The sequence below is a fragment of the Pipra filicauda genome, unplaced genomic scaffold, assembly GCF_003945595.2.
Source record: "Pipra filicauda isolate LSUMZ 115617 unplaced genomic scaffold, ASM394559v2 scaffold52_size3558583_pilon, whole genome shotgun sequence".
NCBI lineage: Eukaryota > Metazoa > Chordata > Aves > Passeriformes > Pipridae > Pipra > Pipra filicauda.
The window spans coordinates 639,513-657,503 of NW_024104676.1; the positions used below are offsets into that span (position 1 = coordinate 639,513).

General features: G+C 38.4%; 1 protein-coding gene across 1 annotated transcript in view; it reads right to left on the reverse strand.

Moving 5' to 3' along the window:
* The window catches only part of SPIRE1 (spire type actin nucleation factor 1), a 127,278-nt gene that overhangs the window by 15,919 nt on the left and 93,368 nt on the right, over positions 1–17,991 (reverse strand). The window contains 4 exon segments of the mRNA XM_027742965.2: positions 614–704; positions 4,130–4,293; positions 14,627–14,756; positions 15,137–15,223. Of these exon segments, the coding sequence (XP_027598766.1) occupies positions 614–704; positions 4,130–4,293; positions 14,627–14,756; positions 15,137–15,223 (472 nt within the window).

Genomic DNA, 17,991 nt, shown 5'->3' on the forward strand with positions numbered 1-17,991 from the left:
TGTTTCAGGATGTTGGCTTATTCTGCTTATTTCACCATCATGCACAGAAAATACACGCACAGATTGCAGGTTTCGTTACAGAACCTTTCCAGTGAAACTGAAACACTTTGAAACAAATGAAAAATACTGTTACACAGTAAAGGCTACAATAACTGTCTTTGAAAGAAAAAAAGACCGGATGTTCTCCTTTGGTCTGTAAATAGTAGTACCCATGATTGCTGTATGTCTTTCAAACAAGTACATTCACTGCCATGGTGACAGACATGCAACAAACTTCTGAATTTGTCCCAGGTTAGAACATGTTTTTGCAGCAACAAATTATTGTATGAGATGAGTAGAGCTAACCTATCCCTCCATTCACTTTTTACTACAGTTTTACATGGAGTATGAAACCTTCTCCTTCACAAAGAGGTCCGCACATAGTGGGAGTAATGGCTTCCAACTGTTTATCACATTTGACCCATTCAGCACGTTCTAGGGTTCAACTTTAGAGGATTATTCCATTAAAAACGTTCAGCTTTAGCCTTCTATAAAAGTTTCAGATGAAGTTCACAGCACAGAAGACAACAGAAGTGTGTAAAAGCAGCCACTGGGCTCTCTCACAATAACTTACTCTTCCTGCTGCTGGTGCCTTCTTGAGAGGGGTCTTCCACTTGTGAGGGGGAGATGCTGCTGCTACTTCCTGACTTGTGCACTGATTCCTCCTGTTTGGCAAGAGGAAAAGAAACAGAATTCCTCAGGGACTGTTTTTAGTTCTTTTACTACTTCTTAGTACACAGAAACTGTAAGCTATCACAGATACTTTGCACCATTCAATCACTCAAAGCCCTAGAAGTCCTGAGAAAAACATTGACTGTACAGTACTGAGCAAATGGAAACTTTATTTCTTGCACTAACTAAGGAATCAGCATTTAGATTTCTCTAGTCACCAAAGGAATGAGAGCCACTCACATAAGTGACTCAGGTAAAGAGAAACTAATCTGATTTGCACTGCACTGTTTCTCTAATTCCCAATCCTGGTGCATTTCTCCTTTCTTCTGTATTTAAAAGAAATCTCATTCACTATACAAGCGTGTTTCTTCACAACAGCCAAATGCAACTCCTGCAAGATGAAGGAAAGTGAAATGGGCTTTGACTAACAACTTTCAACTAGCTAAAGCATTATGCTGCCCAAATTATTAAATCCTTTGCTTTCACCTAAAAACTCTGTCTTCAGTTGCCAGACTGAAAGTAAAGATACAGATCATCACAGGAGCCTCCCAAAGAAACAGCATTGAAGGACCAAGTGTGAATGCTCTTTAGCTCCAGTGTGAATGCCTTCAACCGATGATGCAAGTTGTCAAGACATACAGATCAAACATGCGACCTGCTCTAAAATCCAGCAGGTGGCCGAACCTCTCTCTCACAGATTTCCTCAGTTAAGTGAGCTGAAAGCAGGAAAACCTCCACTGGCTGAAAGATTGCCTTCTTTGGCAACAGCCAGTCAGACAGAAAAGCTGGCAGGATCACCTCAATGAGCACCATGCATCACAGGACAGAGGCCTCTACAAGTTCCCAGGTATTCCTGGTTTGTCATTTCAAGTTACTACTTCTGTGCACAAACATGTGCACTGAAAATGCTACTGTTGCCCTACAATTTCTCAAACATAGAAAGCTTCGTTGAGAATGAAATCTTGTGTAGGAAGTACTTATGAATCATTGTATTTATTTCTTCATATCTATAAAGTAACTGTTGACTATTATGGTAGACTATCTGATATTTTACATTTGAGGTTGGATCAACAAAACATCCAATACTGTGCACTTCTTCATAGAGTGCTAAACAATTAGAATTTTACAGGTACTCCAGTACTGTGCACTTCTTCATAGAGTGCTAAACAATTAGAATTTTACAGGTACTGAAAAAGCTAAAGCTTTAAAGCCATCACCCTAAAACATGTAATTATGTTACAGACATGATTTTTGTCCAGATAGATGCAGCTTCATACAGAAGATATAATTTTTATATCTGTTTTAAAAAATCACTATTAGATTGCTACTTCTCCTAGCCACACAAAGCAAAACAGCACTTCCTGCTCCCTGCCCCTTGGAAACTGGGCGATGCAGAAAAATCAAGGACAGAAAGAAGTAATGATTCATACAGTATTCATCCTTGCCAGTGAATGGGCATAGGGCTGTATCAGACCTTCCCTTTCACCTCTATCTGGCTACACTGAGTGTTGGGATGTAGCCTGCATCACAACACAGCTGAAAGAACAAAGGAGATTCAGGATGAAGAAAATGCGTCTGCATTGTAGCTCATTTGGAGGTCCAAAGCTTAGCAGTGCAGGTATTTCCAGCCTGTAATTTAGGGCATAGTCATAATTTCCCTCCCAGTGAGTAGCTCTAAATAGGTTAAGCCCAATTGGAACTGCAGTCAAAAAGGTGGCCGAGTCATTTACAGGCAATCAGGACAACACAAACGCTTTTCTGTGTGTTACATGCAAAGTAGAAGTCAGGAAACAAATAAGACATTTTGACAGAGTGATCTTCACTTTCTTCAAATGTTCCATGTCCCACCCCCTTCATCAGCTTGAAAATTTCACCCTAACTCCCTTCAGTTTATTTTCACTACTTTAGCACTGTTCCTGAGCCCCAACCAGTATTCTGCTTCAGCATCTTCAACATCTCAATTGCTTCACCAGTTATGTCTGTTGACTCAACCCAGTACAGCATGTGTTCTCTGTGATAGCTCGATGTTACTGATTTATTTTCAATTTATCTTTTGCTGTATGTTTCAGAGCTTATTCCATACCACTTTGCTTGCCTACACAGTATTCCCTAGTCAATAGCCACATTCAGACATTTTGTTTTTCCCTCCTACAAGAATTATTTCACATTTCCCTTTACATAATTTTCTTTTACTGACTTCTGCTCATTTTTCTTTGTGAAATATCATGCTGCATTAGCTTCAAGGATGCACAGAAGCTGTAAGTTCAAGACCCAACTCTCATTGACAGGTCTTAATATTCCTGAATTCTGCCCAGCTTCATTCATGTTAACAAAACCTCATGTAGCCTCTGTTGTAATCTTAAAGACTGATGAGTGATTTCAGAATGCAAATCTCTTCTGCTTTCAGAACAGATGTATCAAATTACGCACCCACACAAGTCACCCACAGGATAACCCCTAATACAAAGAGGACCAACCTTTCACAGATCAAGAAACTATGCAAAGAGATAAATTTCTCCCCACATATATTTCTTCCCAGCCTTCTTTTCAGCTTAGATGCCTTTGTAACCACCCTGTCAGGAAACCCCTCCTTCCCCATTTACAAGAGAGAAAAACAGTCAGGGAAGACTGCTTTCCCCAGGCTAAAATTATTCTCTGTGAATAAAGCCCTGCCTGCATGAGCTTTCCAGACAGCTTAACTTTCAGAAAGGTCCAAACTCAATTAATAATACTACTGGTCCAGAAGACAAAGATCATTCTTGAGGATGTAATGTTGGTACTTCCTGAAGATCATATATAAGGCAGCTTTGAAGCTAAAAAGCTTTTTAAGGTTTTCTCCTTTTAATGCTTTTTTAAATCTTTAACTCTCAATTTGAGAGAGGACGGATTCAAAATTATTTCTTCATCTGAGCGGTACGTGCTTGTCCCTGTCTGTGAAACATTTTTAGGGTGTTAGTTCCCAATCTTATATAGCAAATTAATGCACTGACATTTGCAGCAAACTGCAACCCCTCTGGCACAGCTGATGCTCTTTATTTAACAGCTGGTAGGGTGAGGCTGGCCTTACATCTGAGTCCTTTAGTGACAGCTCCTCTGTGGGTGCCAGAAGGGTGCAACGCATTTTCCTGAATTCCCAAAAGCATAATTGCTAAACACACACTGTGGACAGACACTGGACATTATGGAAAGTAAGTAAATACTAGTTTAAGGCCAAAATTCCCTTTTAACACTTTAAAATAATATTCTCCTTTTTTGAGATCTGATCTAAGATTTTTGAAGTTCCATGGGCTGACAGAGCAGTCACAGAAAATTCAGATTATAATCTGCAAAGTCACTTCTCATCTGATCAGTTCAGCAAATTAAGAAACAAGACTCAATTCTGACAAATCGAGAAGCAAGTTGTGTCCTGATTTTTTACCTCTGAATCTGAGCTGTCAAGTTCAGCCAATGTGGGAGCTTTAAGGAGTCTCTTGCGTTGTACTGTTACTTGTGTGGTCCCATTCTGCTTTCCTTGTGGTGCCAGGCCACCGTTCACTACAGAGGCATCCACTACTTTTCTTCCAGCCTCTGGCGTTGGCACATCTAGCAAAAGAAACAGAATAATTGGTGTTTGGACCTCATACATACTTTGCCTTCTCAAATCTTACTGTCAAGGCAATACACACAAAAAGAAAAAAAAAATCATTGTGATAGTTATATGTGTGCAATTATTCTACTTTCAGCAGTATGCTTCTCGGAGAACTACAGGCAATGGCTTGTGGTACAGAAGCAGTATGAAAGAATGAAAGCCATGGAAAAAGCAGCAGTGCATAACAGCATAACACTAAAACCCAACCTCAGAAGAACACCAATCAACTTTAAAAAAATTGCTTGTGTTAAACCCGAAAATATTCTTCCTTCAATGTATAACCTATAATTAACTATATAACAAGTACCAGAAGAATGCACAACCATATCTGGGCAAGTGGGTTTCCAGTGAATCTGATGACAACACCATACAGAAATTAGGAGGTTTAGCATGGAGTAAACCCTGTTTTTCCTGTGAGGACAGAATTGCACTTTATTCTGCAGTATACAGAAAAGGAATGAAAATGAGGTAAATAATAAGCATTCATCAAACACATGCACAACTCTTAGGCTTGCATGGCCATTTGTATTAAAAATATGTCTGTGATGTCAGACCTTCATGTAACAGCAGAAACATGAGGCTCCAGTTCTATTTTCATCTACATGAGTTTTACAAGGATGTAACTCCACGGAGTAAATTACTTGGGATTTCTGCCAGTGGGCAATGAAGATGCATCTCAGATAATGTAAGATTTGGGTCTGCTGTGCTTAGCCTAGCTTAGCTTAGACATTAAGATAATGACCTCGGCTTTGATATTTTAGAAGAGCTTAGAGTTTGGTCTGATAAATCAGTTTTATCCCTGTAAAAGTACAAAGTGCAGTATTCCAAGCTGAAGAAAATTATGTTGGAGAGACAAGGAAGAGAAGCTGTTAATCTCTCATTTGCATGTATGCCTAAGCATCTGGTCTTTCTACAAATGTGTTTTTCTACTTATGTAATTATAGGACTCCTTCCCCAGTCTTGTAATAACAAAGTACCTCTAGGTATTATTAGGGTAATGATGAGTTATTATTTTTACACATGGTGAAAAGAGGCACAGAAGGTCAAAACTTGTACCTTAGGTTACTGGGAGGACTGTGACAGAGAAACTATATCATCCAGATATTCATAGTGCCAACAATGTAAGTACTCACCATCATTTGGAGTTACTTACATGTTGTCCTGGTATAAACAGACACAGTCACTGCTGCTACCATTTGAATTAATAAAGCCATCTGTGCACTAGGTAAATTAAAACTACAGTCTACACAAAGCTCAGCTACAGTAGCATGTCTGTTTTACAACATTCTCACCAGAGCAGCTATTGAAACAGAATAAGGAGAGGAATAAGTTAAATCAATATGTATTTTAAAGAATTATTCAGGTTATTATTGTTAAATGCTGGAAACTGAGCTAGAAAGGACAGAGGATATATTATAGTTCCCCTATACCTTCAACTGGGAGTATAAGAAAAGGCCATTATTTGGCCAATTAAAGTCATAGTGACATTCCAAGCCTATGAATCTGTGTACTACAGTGTCATTACTGCCTTCAGGTCCTCCCTACAAAGAGCTGCAATCAAAGACTTAGACTCTCTAACCCTTAGTTCCTATCTTCAAAGGCTTTGCTAATGGGTGTCCTGACTACCACTATGGCTTATAGGTCATGGAGTTTTTTTTCCTTCTAGATCTCTGTGAGTACAGCATGGGCGTCCTCCACATCAAATGCATTCCTGCTCTAAGAGCTGCTCAACGCAATCCCAGAAAGGGACAGCAGGAAAATAAAACCCAAACTGCCTCCCCTCCCTGCTGCCAATGCCACTTCTTGAGACCTCATAATTAGCTGGCATGCAGTTGATTGAAGAAGCTCTGGGTTTCCCAAATGAGTAAGAAAAAGCCTCTGACTTGTCTTTCGATTGCACAGGGTGGTTCCTGAACAGACTGTCCAGGGAAGCAGCCCCAGCATCACCACCCAGCAGCCAAAGGTGGTGCCTCTTCTCCCCTAAACCCCCTGGGTGGTGACTCCCCTGCCTGATGGTAGGGTGGGTGAAGAATGGCCTGTAAGCACTCTTGGACTCACTGGGACAATAAATGATGGGAAGGCCAAAGCATGGCCCTCCTGCCAAAAAGAAAACACACAATAGGTCTGGGGAAAGGAAAGAGGGGGAAACATCCACCAGACATGCCCTAGCACTATGGCAGATGATGGAATGTGTTTTTACATCATAAATTCTTCTCTAGTAGTTTTCTGTTTGTTTGTTTTGGGTGTGAGTTTTTTTCCTCTAAAAATTAGGCCAAATTTCTTTTAAGCCCCAGAAATGGAAATTTCTGGTCCATTTTGGAGGTAATTTATGTAGCCAATCACTATCTGTGAAGCCTAAACCAGCTGTGATTTGAAGTCGCACATGTATGAATTGTTCACACATATTTCTGAGTTGTTCATATGTTGGTTCAAGTTTTCTTCAAACACAAGAGAAGTTTTAGGTGAATCAAGAAGACAATCCAACATAGTATTTGTTTGCAAGGGCTCTTCGGTAGGATATATAATTTAGCACCATAATTTCCTTAAAAAAAATAGGGAGTTTTTACCACTTGTAAGCACTAAAGAATAATTAAAAAATAGAGTAAAATTAGAAAAGCATCCAATCTATAAAATCCATTTGGTCAATCAAGTTCAGTTTCTCATTCTTGCACTTGCAGTACAGGATACATATGAATAAATGGATTATCATAATTGAGGAAAAACATTATGAAATCTTAGTTTCAACAAACAGATTTCAAGAAAAATAACTTGTTCCATAAATAAAACCTGAATTTGTTAGCAGACACAGACCAAAAAATGACTACTCTGTTTAAGCTATTTTAGTGATGTACTCAGGCAACAGAAACATTACTAGGTAGCAAATAATTGTACATCGTCATAAACAAAATAAAATTTATCAGGATAAACAAGGCAGAAAAAGCAAATAGACTAATGTTTATTAAAATGACAGTGACAGAAGAAATCAATGGACAGTTCTTTGAAACAGAAACCTAAATTTATTTTTTTTCAGTTGATAGGAGTTCACAATCTCTGGTTTCATAGATGTTTTGAAGATGATTCCAATGATATTAAAAAAAGGCTTGTGTCTGTAATGGCCCGGGGTTAAGTATTTATTAGAGCGTCAGACACACTGAGAGAGTGTCACTTCTCCATGTTTTCAGGCAGCAAGTACAATGAACAGTACCTGCAAATTGGATGAATGTGTCTGCTTTTTTTTGAGTTTTTCTCTAAGCTATCATTACGACAGGCAAATCAAGAGAAGGTCTTGATTTGATTACTTGATCATTCTGTTGGGCTTCCCTGACTAGCCTTAAGACAGGGGAGACAAAAAACCCCCACCCTAGGATAATATGAAATGAACCTTTATTTACGTGTAAGATTATGTCTCTTGCGAAACAAGGAATTAAGCAGACCACAAATTACATGCAAACCACAGCAGTCATGTAACCATATGCTGTCTGCCTCCTAACCAGCTCTCCTTGGCAAAGAGTAACAAGAGAAACATGAATTTGCTCTAGACAGCAAATATACTCCTCAAGATTATAATTTTTTACACTGCATTTAAAAGAAGGCTAAAATGGATTTCAGAATTAATATAGGTTTACTTTTTGCTAGTTAGGATCATGATATACTGGGTATTCTTATATAATGAATAAAGGTAACACAGATGTGCTGTTCTTTCAGTAATAATTCCCATGAAATTTGGGCTTAAATGCTTCAGTTTCCTTTTTTTCTTCTCTCCCTGCACACCCCCTAATGCACAAATTGTTTCTGAAATAACAACTTTGAAGCAGCCATGCATACAGCTTTGAGTTAAGAACTGGAGGGTTAAGAGTGGGAATGATTGATCTGCATTCAACACTGCATTGAAATTAAACTGCTTTTAAGGTGTTTTTCTATTACAGGAAGAAGGCAATGACTGTCTTGGTCTCAGTGACTGCCCTGGTCCCTACCTGATATCTGAGTACCTCTCAGATATCTCACTACAGGTGAGATATCCTTCTGTTCTGCCAGTAGGAAACAGCCGTGTAAAAGGAGGTCCCAGGCACCCCCTCCTCTCCTCTTCATGAGAGCAGCAGGCAGATGCCTGAAGCCAGGCACTGTGACATACCAACTACACCAGCTCAGTGCCAGTAAAAGTCTTTTCAGCATTGGTCTGCATTGTTCCCATCGCAGATAGCATGCATAATATAAACCTGCACCTGTCCTTTAGCACTTAGTAGGAAACACTTCTGTTTTTCAGCTGGTTTGTGGGTTTTTTCATGACAGCAATTCCATCAAGCAGAGAGCAATGAAAGCAGTGAAAAGGCAAGTGTGTGGAAACAGTGATGAAAGCACAGTACAGCCTCTCTGCCTCCAAAATAATGAAAAAAGTAAAAGCACGCAAACCATTCAAAATTACTGCTTATCTGCTTACTATCAATATCCCAACCCATTTAATTTGCTTGTACTGCTCATCTGGTGTCTCACATCTATCTAACTGGAATGTTTTAATCATCAGAATTTACTTCTAAGTACAGTTTATCAGATCATTCAGTCACACCATACTTGCTGAGAACTACATGATTTGAAACAAAACCAATCACATTTGGGAGGTGGACAAAGAAACCAGGAAGAGTTCTTCAGTGGTCAGTCAAAAAGAGCAAATCAAAGTACAGTACAGATTGCTAAAGCTACTTCTTTAAAATAAAAACAGGATGGTGATGAATTAATAGATTATGAAGGGAGCTTTTACAAAACATTGTTGGGATTTAAATAAATGAGGATGTCTCAGAATTCTTAAAAATAAAAGGCAAGGGAAGAAGCAGACAGACACATGTCAAAGGACAGACCTGAACATTTCTCTTTTGTTGGTCACTGGCACATTCAGTTTTTATAGTCTTAAAACTGATGGAACTTCTGGTGTATCTGAAAGTAGTGATACTTTTTGAAAAACTGAAGTTTGCCTGTTTATGCTACTATCTGAGGCCCTGGGGACCCTGCAGCTTTCGGTAGAGTAAAACATGATACCATGTACATACGTAATTTTAATCCCACCAGACAGCTGTAGTAGCTGTACAATGCACCATGAGGGTAAGGTTTCACAGAAAGGCTTGAGCTGGATTAACAGCTTGTCACCACCTCTGATGGGGAGAGCCTGTTTCTTCCTCCCTTTCACCCATGCTCATCACCTGCCCTCCTCAGACAGCTCTCTGATCATCTGATCAGACAGTAAAAGGGTTTAAATCACTAAAAGAGCAGAAAACCAACCTGTTAAAAAATTAAAAGTATTTGTTCCTGGCTTACATGGGTTTAAACCAGGTCATCTTGTGAATAAATGAGCAGGGCTTGCACAAAGGAGGAGGGGGAATCTCATGCATAGAGGGGAGCTTGGGAAGGAGAGGGAGCAGCCGGTCCCTCCTCCCCGCTCCACAGTGGCAAACTGATTACTTGGCTCAGCCAGAACAGGGAACCACGTTCACAGGTAGGTCACTTGTGGACTGTGTTCCCATACTGCATAACTTTTTTAGTTTTTATGTTATAGTTATTGAAAAACTTCTGTATGGTCTTTCTAATTCACAATATGCCAGCACTTCAGTCAGATTATGCCTTTCTGTGGGGAAAACAACCAGATGAGGCTAAAGGGTGCATGGAGAAACTGAGGATGAGAACTCTGCAAAAGTCTCAGATGAGACGTTTCTACATACAACTCGAAGGAAGGAGGGGAGCGGGTACAGAGAGCATGGATTTATTTGGAGACTCTTTTCGGGAGTCACCTAAGGGAAATTAGGTAAGAGCTACCATAAGATAGCTAGCTCTCCTCAGCAGATAAACCTTTGGGGCTGATGTTGAGTATTTCCTACATCGATGATGGAATCTTTGAGCCTGAACATCCCGGAAAGTTAGTGTATAATGAGGAAGGAATGAATTTATTTTCTGGCTAGCAGGCACAGACTCTATCTGACACTGCTGTTTCTGAAGTAGAATATGCTCATACAGTTACTGCATGTCCTAACTAATGGCTTACAAGAGGAAACTTGAAATTTGATATTAGATAGTAGATGAAAGATCAGCTATTGAATTCCCTGTAACAGTTATTACCAGCAAACCTTATAAATTTATTTTGCTAATCAGTAAAGAAAGAAGGTTTAGCCTCCTTTTTAGTGAACCTCTTTGATTTCACAGCTCACAAAGCTTCTAATGTAAAGACACACAGCAGAACTGACAGTTTCTAGATTAGTATACATAGGTATATTTCATTAAATCTAGAAAGGTAGATGAGTTCAAAGCTAGTTTTTGGATCCTTGTGAGAAATGAAGTACTGCAAAAGATGGTCTAGTCAGAAAGTCAGATTAATAAATAAAGCAATAAGACTTAAAGGTGACACTGTATTCTGCAATCCTTTTAAGAGTCTGGAATTGCTCTGGGCCACCTTATTTTGGTAATCTGTTGAAGCAGAATTCCAGCACTCTACTTCAGGTGAAATGCAGATGTTTCCTATACCTAGGCAACGTTTTGTGGCAAGGGAAATGTAGGTATCAATAGCTAATTTATATAAATTTTTTATTTTCACTGACCATGTATTGGAAGAATCCCTTCAAGTTTCTTTCCTAAATGTGAATTCAACAAACAGATGGAACAAATTTCACAGTAAGCACAATAACCACAGGTCAGGTGGTGTAGGACATTTTACCTGACAAGTCAAAACTGTAAGACATGCTAAGTGGCCGGATTGCTGTAAAAAAAAAGAAACAAAAACAACAAAACAAGAAAACGATTCAGCTATTAGAAAAGCAGAGGGATAATGAAAACAAAAGATTAACTCCACTTAATACATTTTGGATTCTGTTGTCTAAATCCAAAATGTGTCAGACATACTACTGCTTCACTGTAGTAAAGCTCAAAGTCTGGAAACCACAGTAGCATAAATGGGATATGCAAACAGAGCAATTATAAATATATTAGTATAGTTGTAGAATGAGATCTTCAGAATTCAATAAATCAAATATCAAAACAAGAGGCAAGTATCTTAAAAATTTAGTATTTTCAAATAAAATGCTATGAAAAAGGGAAAAGGGAAAGAGGAGAGAAAGCTGAAAAGAAAATTGAAAGCACAAAGCCACATTTCACACAAGTTTCAGTGACCTGAAATAAAGATATTTCTAATTTTTTTAAGCATAATCTCCAATGATTATAATTAAACTAATAAAGAGAGACATTCAAGCTAAGCTTGAACTGTAGTTTTCCTTGAAGAGGATGGAAAAAAAGGCCAAAAAAAATCTGATTTGTGCTGACTTCTGTGCTTTTCAAAAACCGCAGGTGCACTTAGCCTTTAAAATGTATCAGTAATATTCTCTTCTTCCTGAGCCTCTAACTATTTTATTGCTAGATAATAAAGTTGTCAGATGTTCTTTATATCTGGAAAGACCTATCTATATTTCCAATTAAACAATGTAATTCGGGGAGCAGACACTCAAAATAGTACTCAACTGAAAATAATATTTCAATGCACTAATCTGGATAAGCAGGCCAAGCCCAATGACAAGAATGTACAAAAATGTTAAAAAAGCTTACATGTCTTATTTGACAGGTGATAAACATGCAAGTTGGTATGAAAGAGCCTGTCAGCCACACATACCACTGCATTAAAAGGTATTTATAAAAAGGTTATACTGGGACAAGTTTTGCTTATGAGAATAAAGTGGTGAATGCCGTAGGTGGCTGACTCAGAGCCAGATTTGGGAGTTGGTATTTTTTCTGTAGTTCATTAACTAGACAACATCGGCCATACACAACAGCTACCGAAGCACTATCCCTGTCCAAACTAAGCATTAGACATTTTAAAACATAAGGGTGTTTATCACCTAATGCTGAATCCTAACTGAAGGCTGATAAAACACGCACATGAAGCAAAGTTTTCTCTAAGTTCCAATAGCTCCACCTGCTTGAGTCACAAATCCATGCTTTTAATTAAAAGGACATGTACCTCAAAGCTGTGTTTGTCTTGATAGTTTATGCTGATCATTTTATGAGGTCATTTGAAAGCTCACTTCAGCTCCTCCACTCAAAACACTCTTTGTGAGAATAGCTACCAAGTTTCAATCACCATTTCCAAATAAGTTTTAGACTGAGACTGGCCAGCCAGGAGCTGCCTTTTCTCAGTGGCAGCTCAGGGTACACAAGGTCTTACCTGTACCATGTGTTGTGCAGAGCAGAGGGACAAAGCCTGAGGCTGCTGGGAAACACATGCTGTAGGTACACTCAGATCACAGAGGAGGAACTGCAGGAGTACAGCCCCCCTCACCCCAACAGTCAAGTGTAGTTGTGCTCTCGACTGCTATAAACTGAGCAAAAAGGAGTAACTGTGGGACACGTGAAACATACCTTATGCTCCCAAATATTTCATTCTAATGTGCTTTTTTTCCCCCCTCCTTTTTAATAGCAACAAATATTTCTGTCCAGATGGTGTAAGCGTCCCATGTGGTGTTAGATTTGTAATCCTTAAGCCTCATTACTTTACATGTTGTTACACTAAATTACATTCAGTGGTCATTTAAACTACATGGCAGATCTATTTGTGTCACACTGAATGCCACTAGCATTACTCCATTCGCAATTCTGCACAAACACATTCTACTCTAAAAGCAACTTCGGGCATAACAATCATTTCAATGTGAGAAAGAACAAAACCTCATATTTCAACACAAGAAAAAATTATCTTAAACACCTGTGATCTTTTTACTTCTTCATGCCAGCAGCAAATACGCACTTGGGAAAAAAAATTGCATGCATCCCTTTTTACACCTACAGTAATATGGCATTTAATCCAATTAATTCACTGGACTTAAGAGGAATTACTAGAGTTCCAAAACACAAAAATTTAATTCTTTAACAAAAAATGAAGAATTGGTGGAAGACAGGTATCCCTCGTTGGAGACCCTGCCCTAAAATCAGCTCAGAAGTCCTAACCAGTGGTAGTCCAAAATTTAACATTAGTTTTAGAAACTGTTTACTAACTGAATTCAATGTCATTTATATCAGTTAGAAATTGTAAAGATTTATTAGATCAAATTTGCTGCCCCTGAGATGACATGATAGTTCCCAGATGGAGAACATTTAAACCACCGAAATTGAATGTTTGAAAGAAAATTGAGGAATCATTCCACATTTTTACAAGCTTTCTACATTTGGAAAAATGTGTAGGCCTGTTAGAAATGTTAATTGATAGGGCAAGCATAAAATTAATCCAAACCAGAAACTGGAAGGCCCAAAAAAACAATATTCAAAACATTGTGCTTTTAAAAACGCACCCAAGCATTCCCCAAACTCCATCAAGCACTTCAAAAACAATGCAACAAAGCAAGACTGATGAAACTGTTTTTCTCCAGAGACAATGGGTTGTCACAATCCACTTGAATCTGGACCAGTGCCTTTGAGCACGTGGAAAGCACAAATATTTTGCAAAAAGCAGTGATACACACTACGTACGTGGGTTATTTCATGCTTTTCAGATGTAAGATGCCACATTTGCTCTTCAAGAATCCAGCTAGTTTCGTTTTTCTAATACAGATAAATACCACTCTTAAAGCAATCAAGTCACTATATAAGACTATATTTGCAATTCTTTTGTCATCAGAACCTGGTGATTGCTGCACAGCACAGTATTTTGTATAATTTCATAGCGGGTTGTTAAATACGCACTGCAGAAATTAAATGTTTTGCAGTGCAAGTCTGAATTATTTTCCCACTAAAATGATCTACAAAGACATGTTCCACAACTTAGAAAATGAAGCAAACATTCAGATTCAAAGTAAGTGCAACAGATTCAGCAAACACAATAAAAGCAGGTTTTAAATTAAAATAAGGAAGTTGATGACACTAACAACAGGAAACACAGAGAATAAATTAATTAAAAAACAACATGTAAAGAAGACTTGCAGATATGTAAGGCATACTGCACTGTGGAGAAGGAAAAACTATTCCATTCTGAGCAAATCTAACATTAGCTGTCATGTGCAACAAGCAATACAATACCATTAAATTTATCTAATACTTACATTAAAAACTTGAATGGAATCAAACTGAACCATTCGGTTTCATATTTTAAAATATAACTTAGCCCAAAAACTGCATAGGCCTAGAAAATCCTGTAGGTTCTTTCTTTTTCTGAAGGGTTGAGAATAATTTTATCCTTCATGACACCTGCACAGACATGGCTAATACTGCTGCTTCTCGTGTGGGAAGTTTTCTGTGGATGCTGCAGGTAAAAATTGGCAATGTGCTTACCCAGCCTGCTACGCCTTATCTCATCAGGTGAGACTGGACGTAACTTCCTCTCCGCCTTGATTTCCTCCAGTATCCTTTCATGAAGGCTGCGTGGCCGTGGTGGGGTTGGTTTCAGTTTCCTTGCCGAGGCCTTGGGATATAAATATAATCATATTTACATGAAAAACTGCTTCCTTGAAAGTAGATTTCAGACTTTTTTGGAAAAAAATGTGGAATGTCGTGATATGATTTTACATGCACTCAATTTTAAACCTCACATAAATATGAAAGAGGGTTTTAATTTCTCCCTGATGCATCATGATTTCCCAGAAATAAAGGGCTGCTGGTAATAACAGCTATTCATTGGTATGTGCAAGATATTGCACACTCAAGATCCTGTTCTATATATACAGAAGACAATATTTTTGAAAGCCTATGGCAGAAAATGTGGTATTTACATATTCATTGGACACAAACATGCTTTAAAAAGCCACAATTTTTGTTAGGAACGAAGCCCATTGGATTACATACAGGATTTAATGGAGGTCGCGATCGGATGAAATCCAGGATTATTTCATGGGCACTCTTTTTTAATCGAGGTGGGATGTCACCGTTGACCTGGAAAGGAGAAAGTGAAACATATATTGTTGTGTTTTACATTCACATTCATGCAGATGAGATAGTTGAAAACTCACAACAAGCCTGACAGAGCTGGCAGCGTTCTGACACCTGCACCAGACGTAAAACCCCACTGGTCCTGAGCAGAGCAACAATCCATATGCAAAGCACAGTCAAGCAAAAATCCATACATAACAGCTTCTCAGCTTTGCTGATAGCTGCAAAATAACCACAATTGCAGCAGCTTTAATCAGCAATACTTAGGATTTTGAAATGATGAAATCAAATGTCAAGGCTGCAATCGTGTCTATGGGAGAAGTACTTTTCCTCTCCATAAATCATAAATTTCTGTAGAACAGGGGCTGGGTGAGGGTTGTTTGCTTTTTTGTTTGGTTTTCTCCAAAGACACAGACATTTCTTTCTCTGACAACTCATTTAGACTTAAGACATCACAGGAAAGAGTCATCAGTTCACTATATGTATAGGATATAAAAGAAGGCACTGGAAGTTCTCGTATCATATAAAGAATGTATACATTGTAAGCTGGGAATAAATGTATGGATTTGCTTACAAAAAACACCTGTCAGGGTCAGTCGGCATACAGCACAGTGCCCAAGCACACTGTCAGGGATGAGAGAGCATCCTATGTCATACATCCTTCTGGCACCTCCTATTACCACACTCTAGCTGGCTATCGGGCCTGTCCTCCAATTTGACAGAAATTCCCATGACCATATATAACATAAAATACATGACTGTATTTCTTAGACCAACTGTCCCCTATTTCAGCACTTCTTTTTATTTTCTTAAAGGCCAGTTGTCTCATTTCTTTGGGAGACTCCATTCACACAAAGTCTGTAGCCAGCAAACATATGTATAGACATATCTGGTTTGCCATATCACATGCCCTTTGGCTATCCAGATGGAATGGTGCAATCAGAAAAATGGGTTTAAGTGCCATATTCACCTGAATATGATCCCTAATTGAACTTCATCAATGCCAAGCAGCTTCTGTACAAGCTCTGCTCACCTCAAGCATGCCCTGTTTCCAGGCTGAGGCCGAGTGACAGACTCCCAGAGAAGATTCATCCCTTTCCCTCTAAGGAAGAAGATGTAGAGTCCCTTCTGGGGAACACTTAATTGCCTTTCTGAGGACTCTTTCTGGAGATATTCTACCCCAGACACAGTCCAAACTCTATTTGTGGCACCCTCCTTAGCTTCCTTAGAGTGAATTTCAGGTTGCTTGGCAGAGAATACCAAGCTGCTAAACCCTTCAACATGCATCATCTTCTTAAAAACAGTGCAGAAAAATTAAAATGGAAAAGGTTTATACTAAATGGTGATTTGACATTTCCTGATGAGGAGAATATTTTTTTAAGCAGTGTGATTGATTTCTTCTCTTTAAAGACTGAGCAATTTTTTGAGGCCAGAAGGCTTTGGAGGATTGTTAATGAAATGAGAAGTCTCTCTTCCCTGAGTTGCTGTTCATCAGATGTCAAAGTTGATAGCTGAAGCTGAGAATTATTACCATCAGAACAGCCATTTTGTAAACTGATAATCTCTGTTCCAGCCTTGGGGAACAACCCTCTCCGTGACAACAGTAAATAAATAATACATGGCTCTGAGCCTTTCACCTCAGGGCACTCTAGGCCCTGACTTAATGCCATCAGGGTATAATTAGTATCAGTATTACCATCTGATTGGAAAAGGAGAAATGTACGATTTGCTTAAGTGATTTTCCACAGGATACATGGGGAGCTGATGGCAAAGCAAGTGGATGTTTCACAGCCAACAAGCCAAGAGAGTGAGAGCACCCATAGCAGAACCTTTGGCACCCAAACAAGATACTGATATGGAAGATACTGAAGAGAAGCTTTCATCCTTTCTGTCCACACTAGATCTATTTATTTACTCAAACTAGCCCTCTCTGTAATGAGCAATTTTAAATGCACTCTTTAGTTTTACTTAATTAAAATTCATGGCTCTTGATTAAAGTCTAAATCAGAGATATTCCACAGATGCAGCCATGATACATGCAGGGGAAAAAAACCACCAAGGAACAAATTTAGCTCCTTTTTTCCCCCCCCCACATACCAGACTGGCCCCAGCTGCAAACCAGTAAACACTGTAAAACTATACTATACTAAGTACTGTAAAAACACTGTAAAACTATACTAAGTTTTCATGTAAAATAGCTTTTGTATAGCAGTATGCATTAAAATTAGCAGTGTGGAGAAAGCATAACCAATTATTATAAAAATCAAACATAAATGTGGACACCTGCACATAAAAATTAGCATGTAATCATCTACTCACGACCTGCTACCATTACATTTTAATATATAAATATGGGTTTGCCATTTAAAAAAATAACTGCAAATAGTACTTAGTTACCTTTGGGTGAAGCCCAAAGCCTTAAAAATGGTGATCCCAAACAAGAAGTACATTGCTCATAACTTTCAAAAAAATAACTTCATTTATCATTGACATTTAATTATTTCAGCCATTTATTTGTCTCACTATTAAAGCTGTCAGCATTAAGTAGGAGAGTGCTATCTCTAAATAATTGCCAACATGAAACTGATATTGTTTTCTACTATCTAGACATTTCCATTTAAAAGGAAACTGCATAGACACTGATACAGACAGAGGAGGCATGCTACATCATTTCTAAAACAGCTCATGATAAAATTTTATGGTGAATTAAAGTACTATAAGTAGATATACATTTACCATCTTGCATTATGCAGACAGTATAGTGTTTTAGT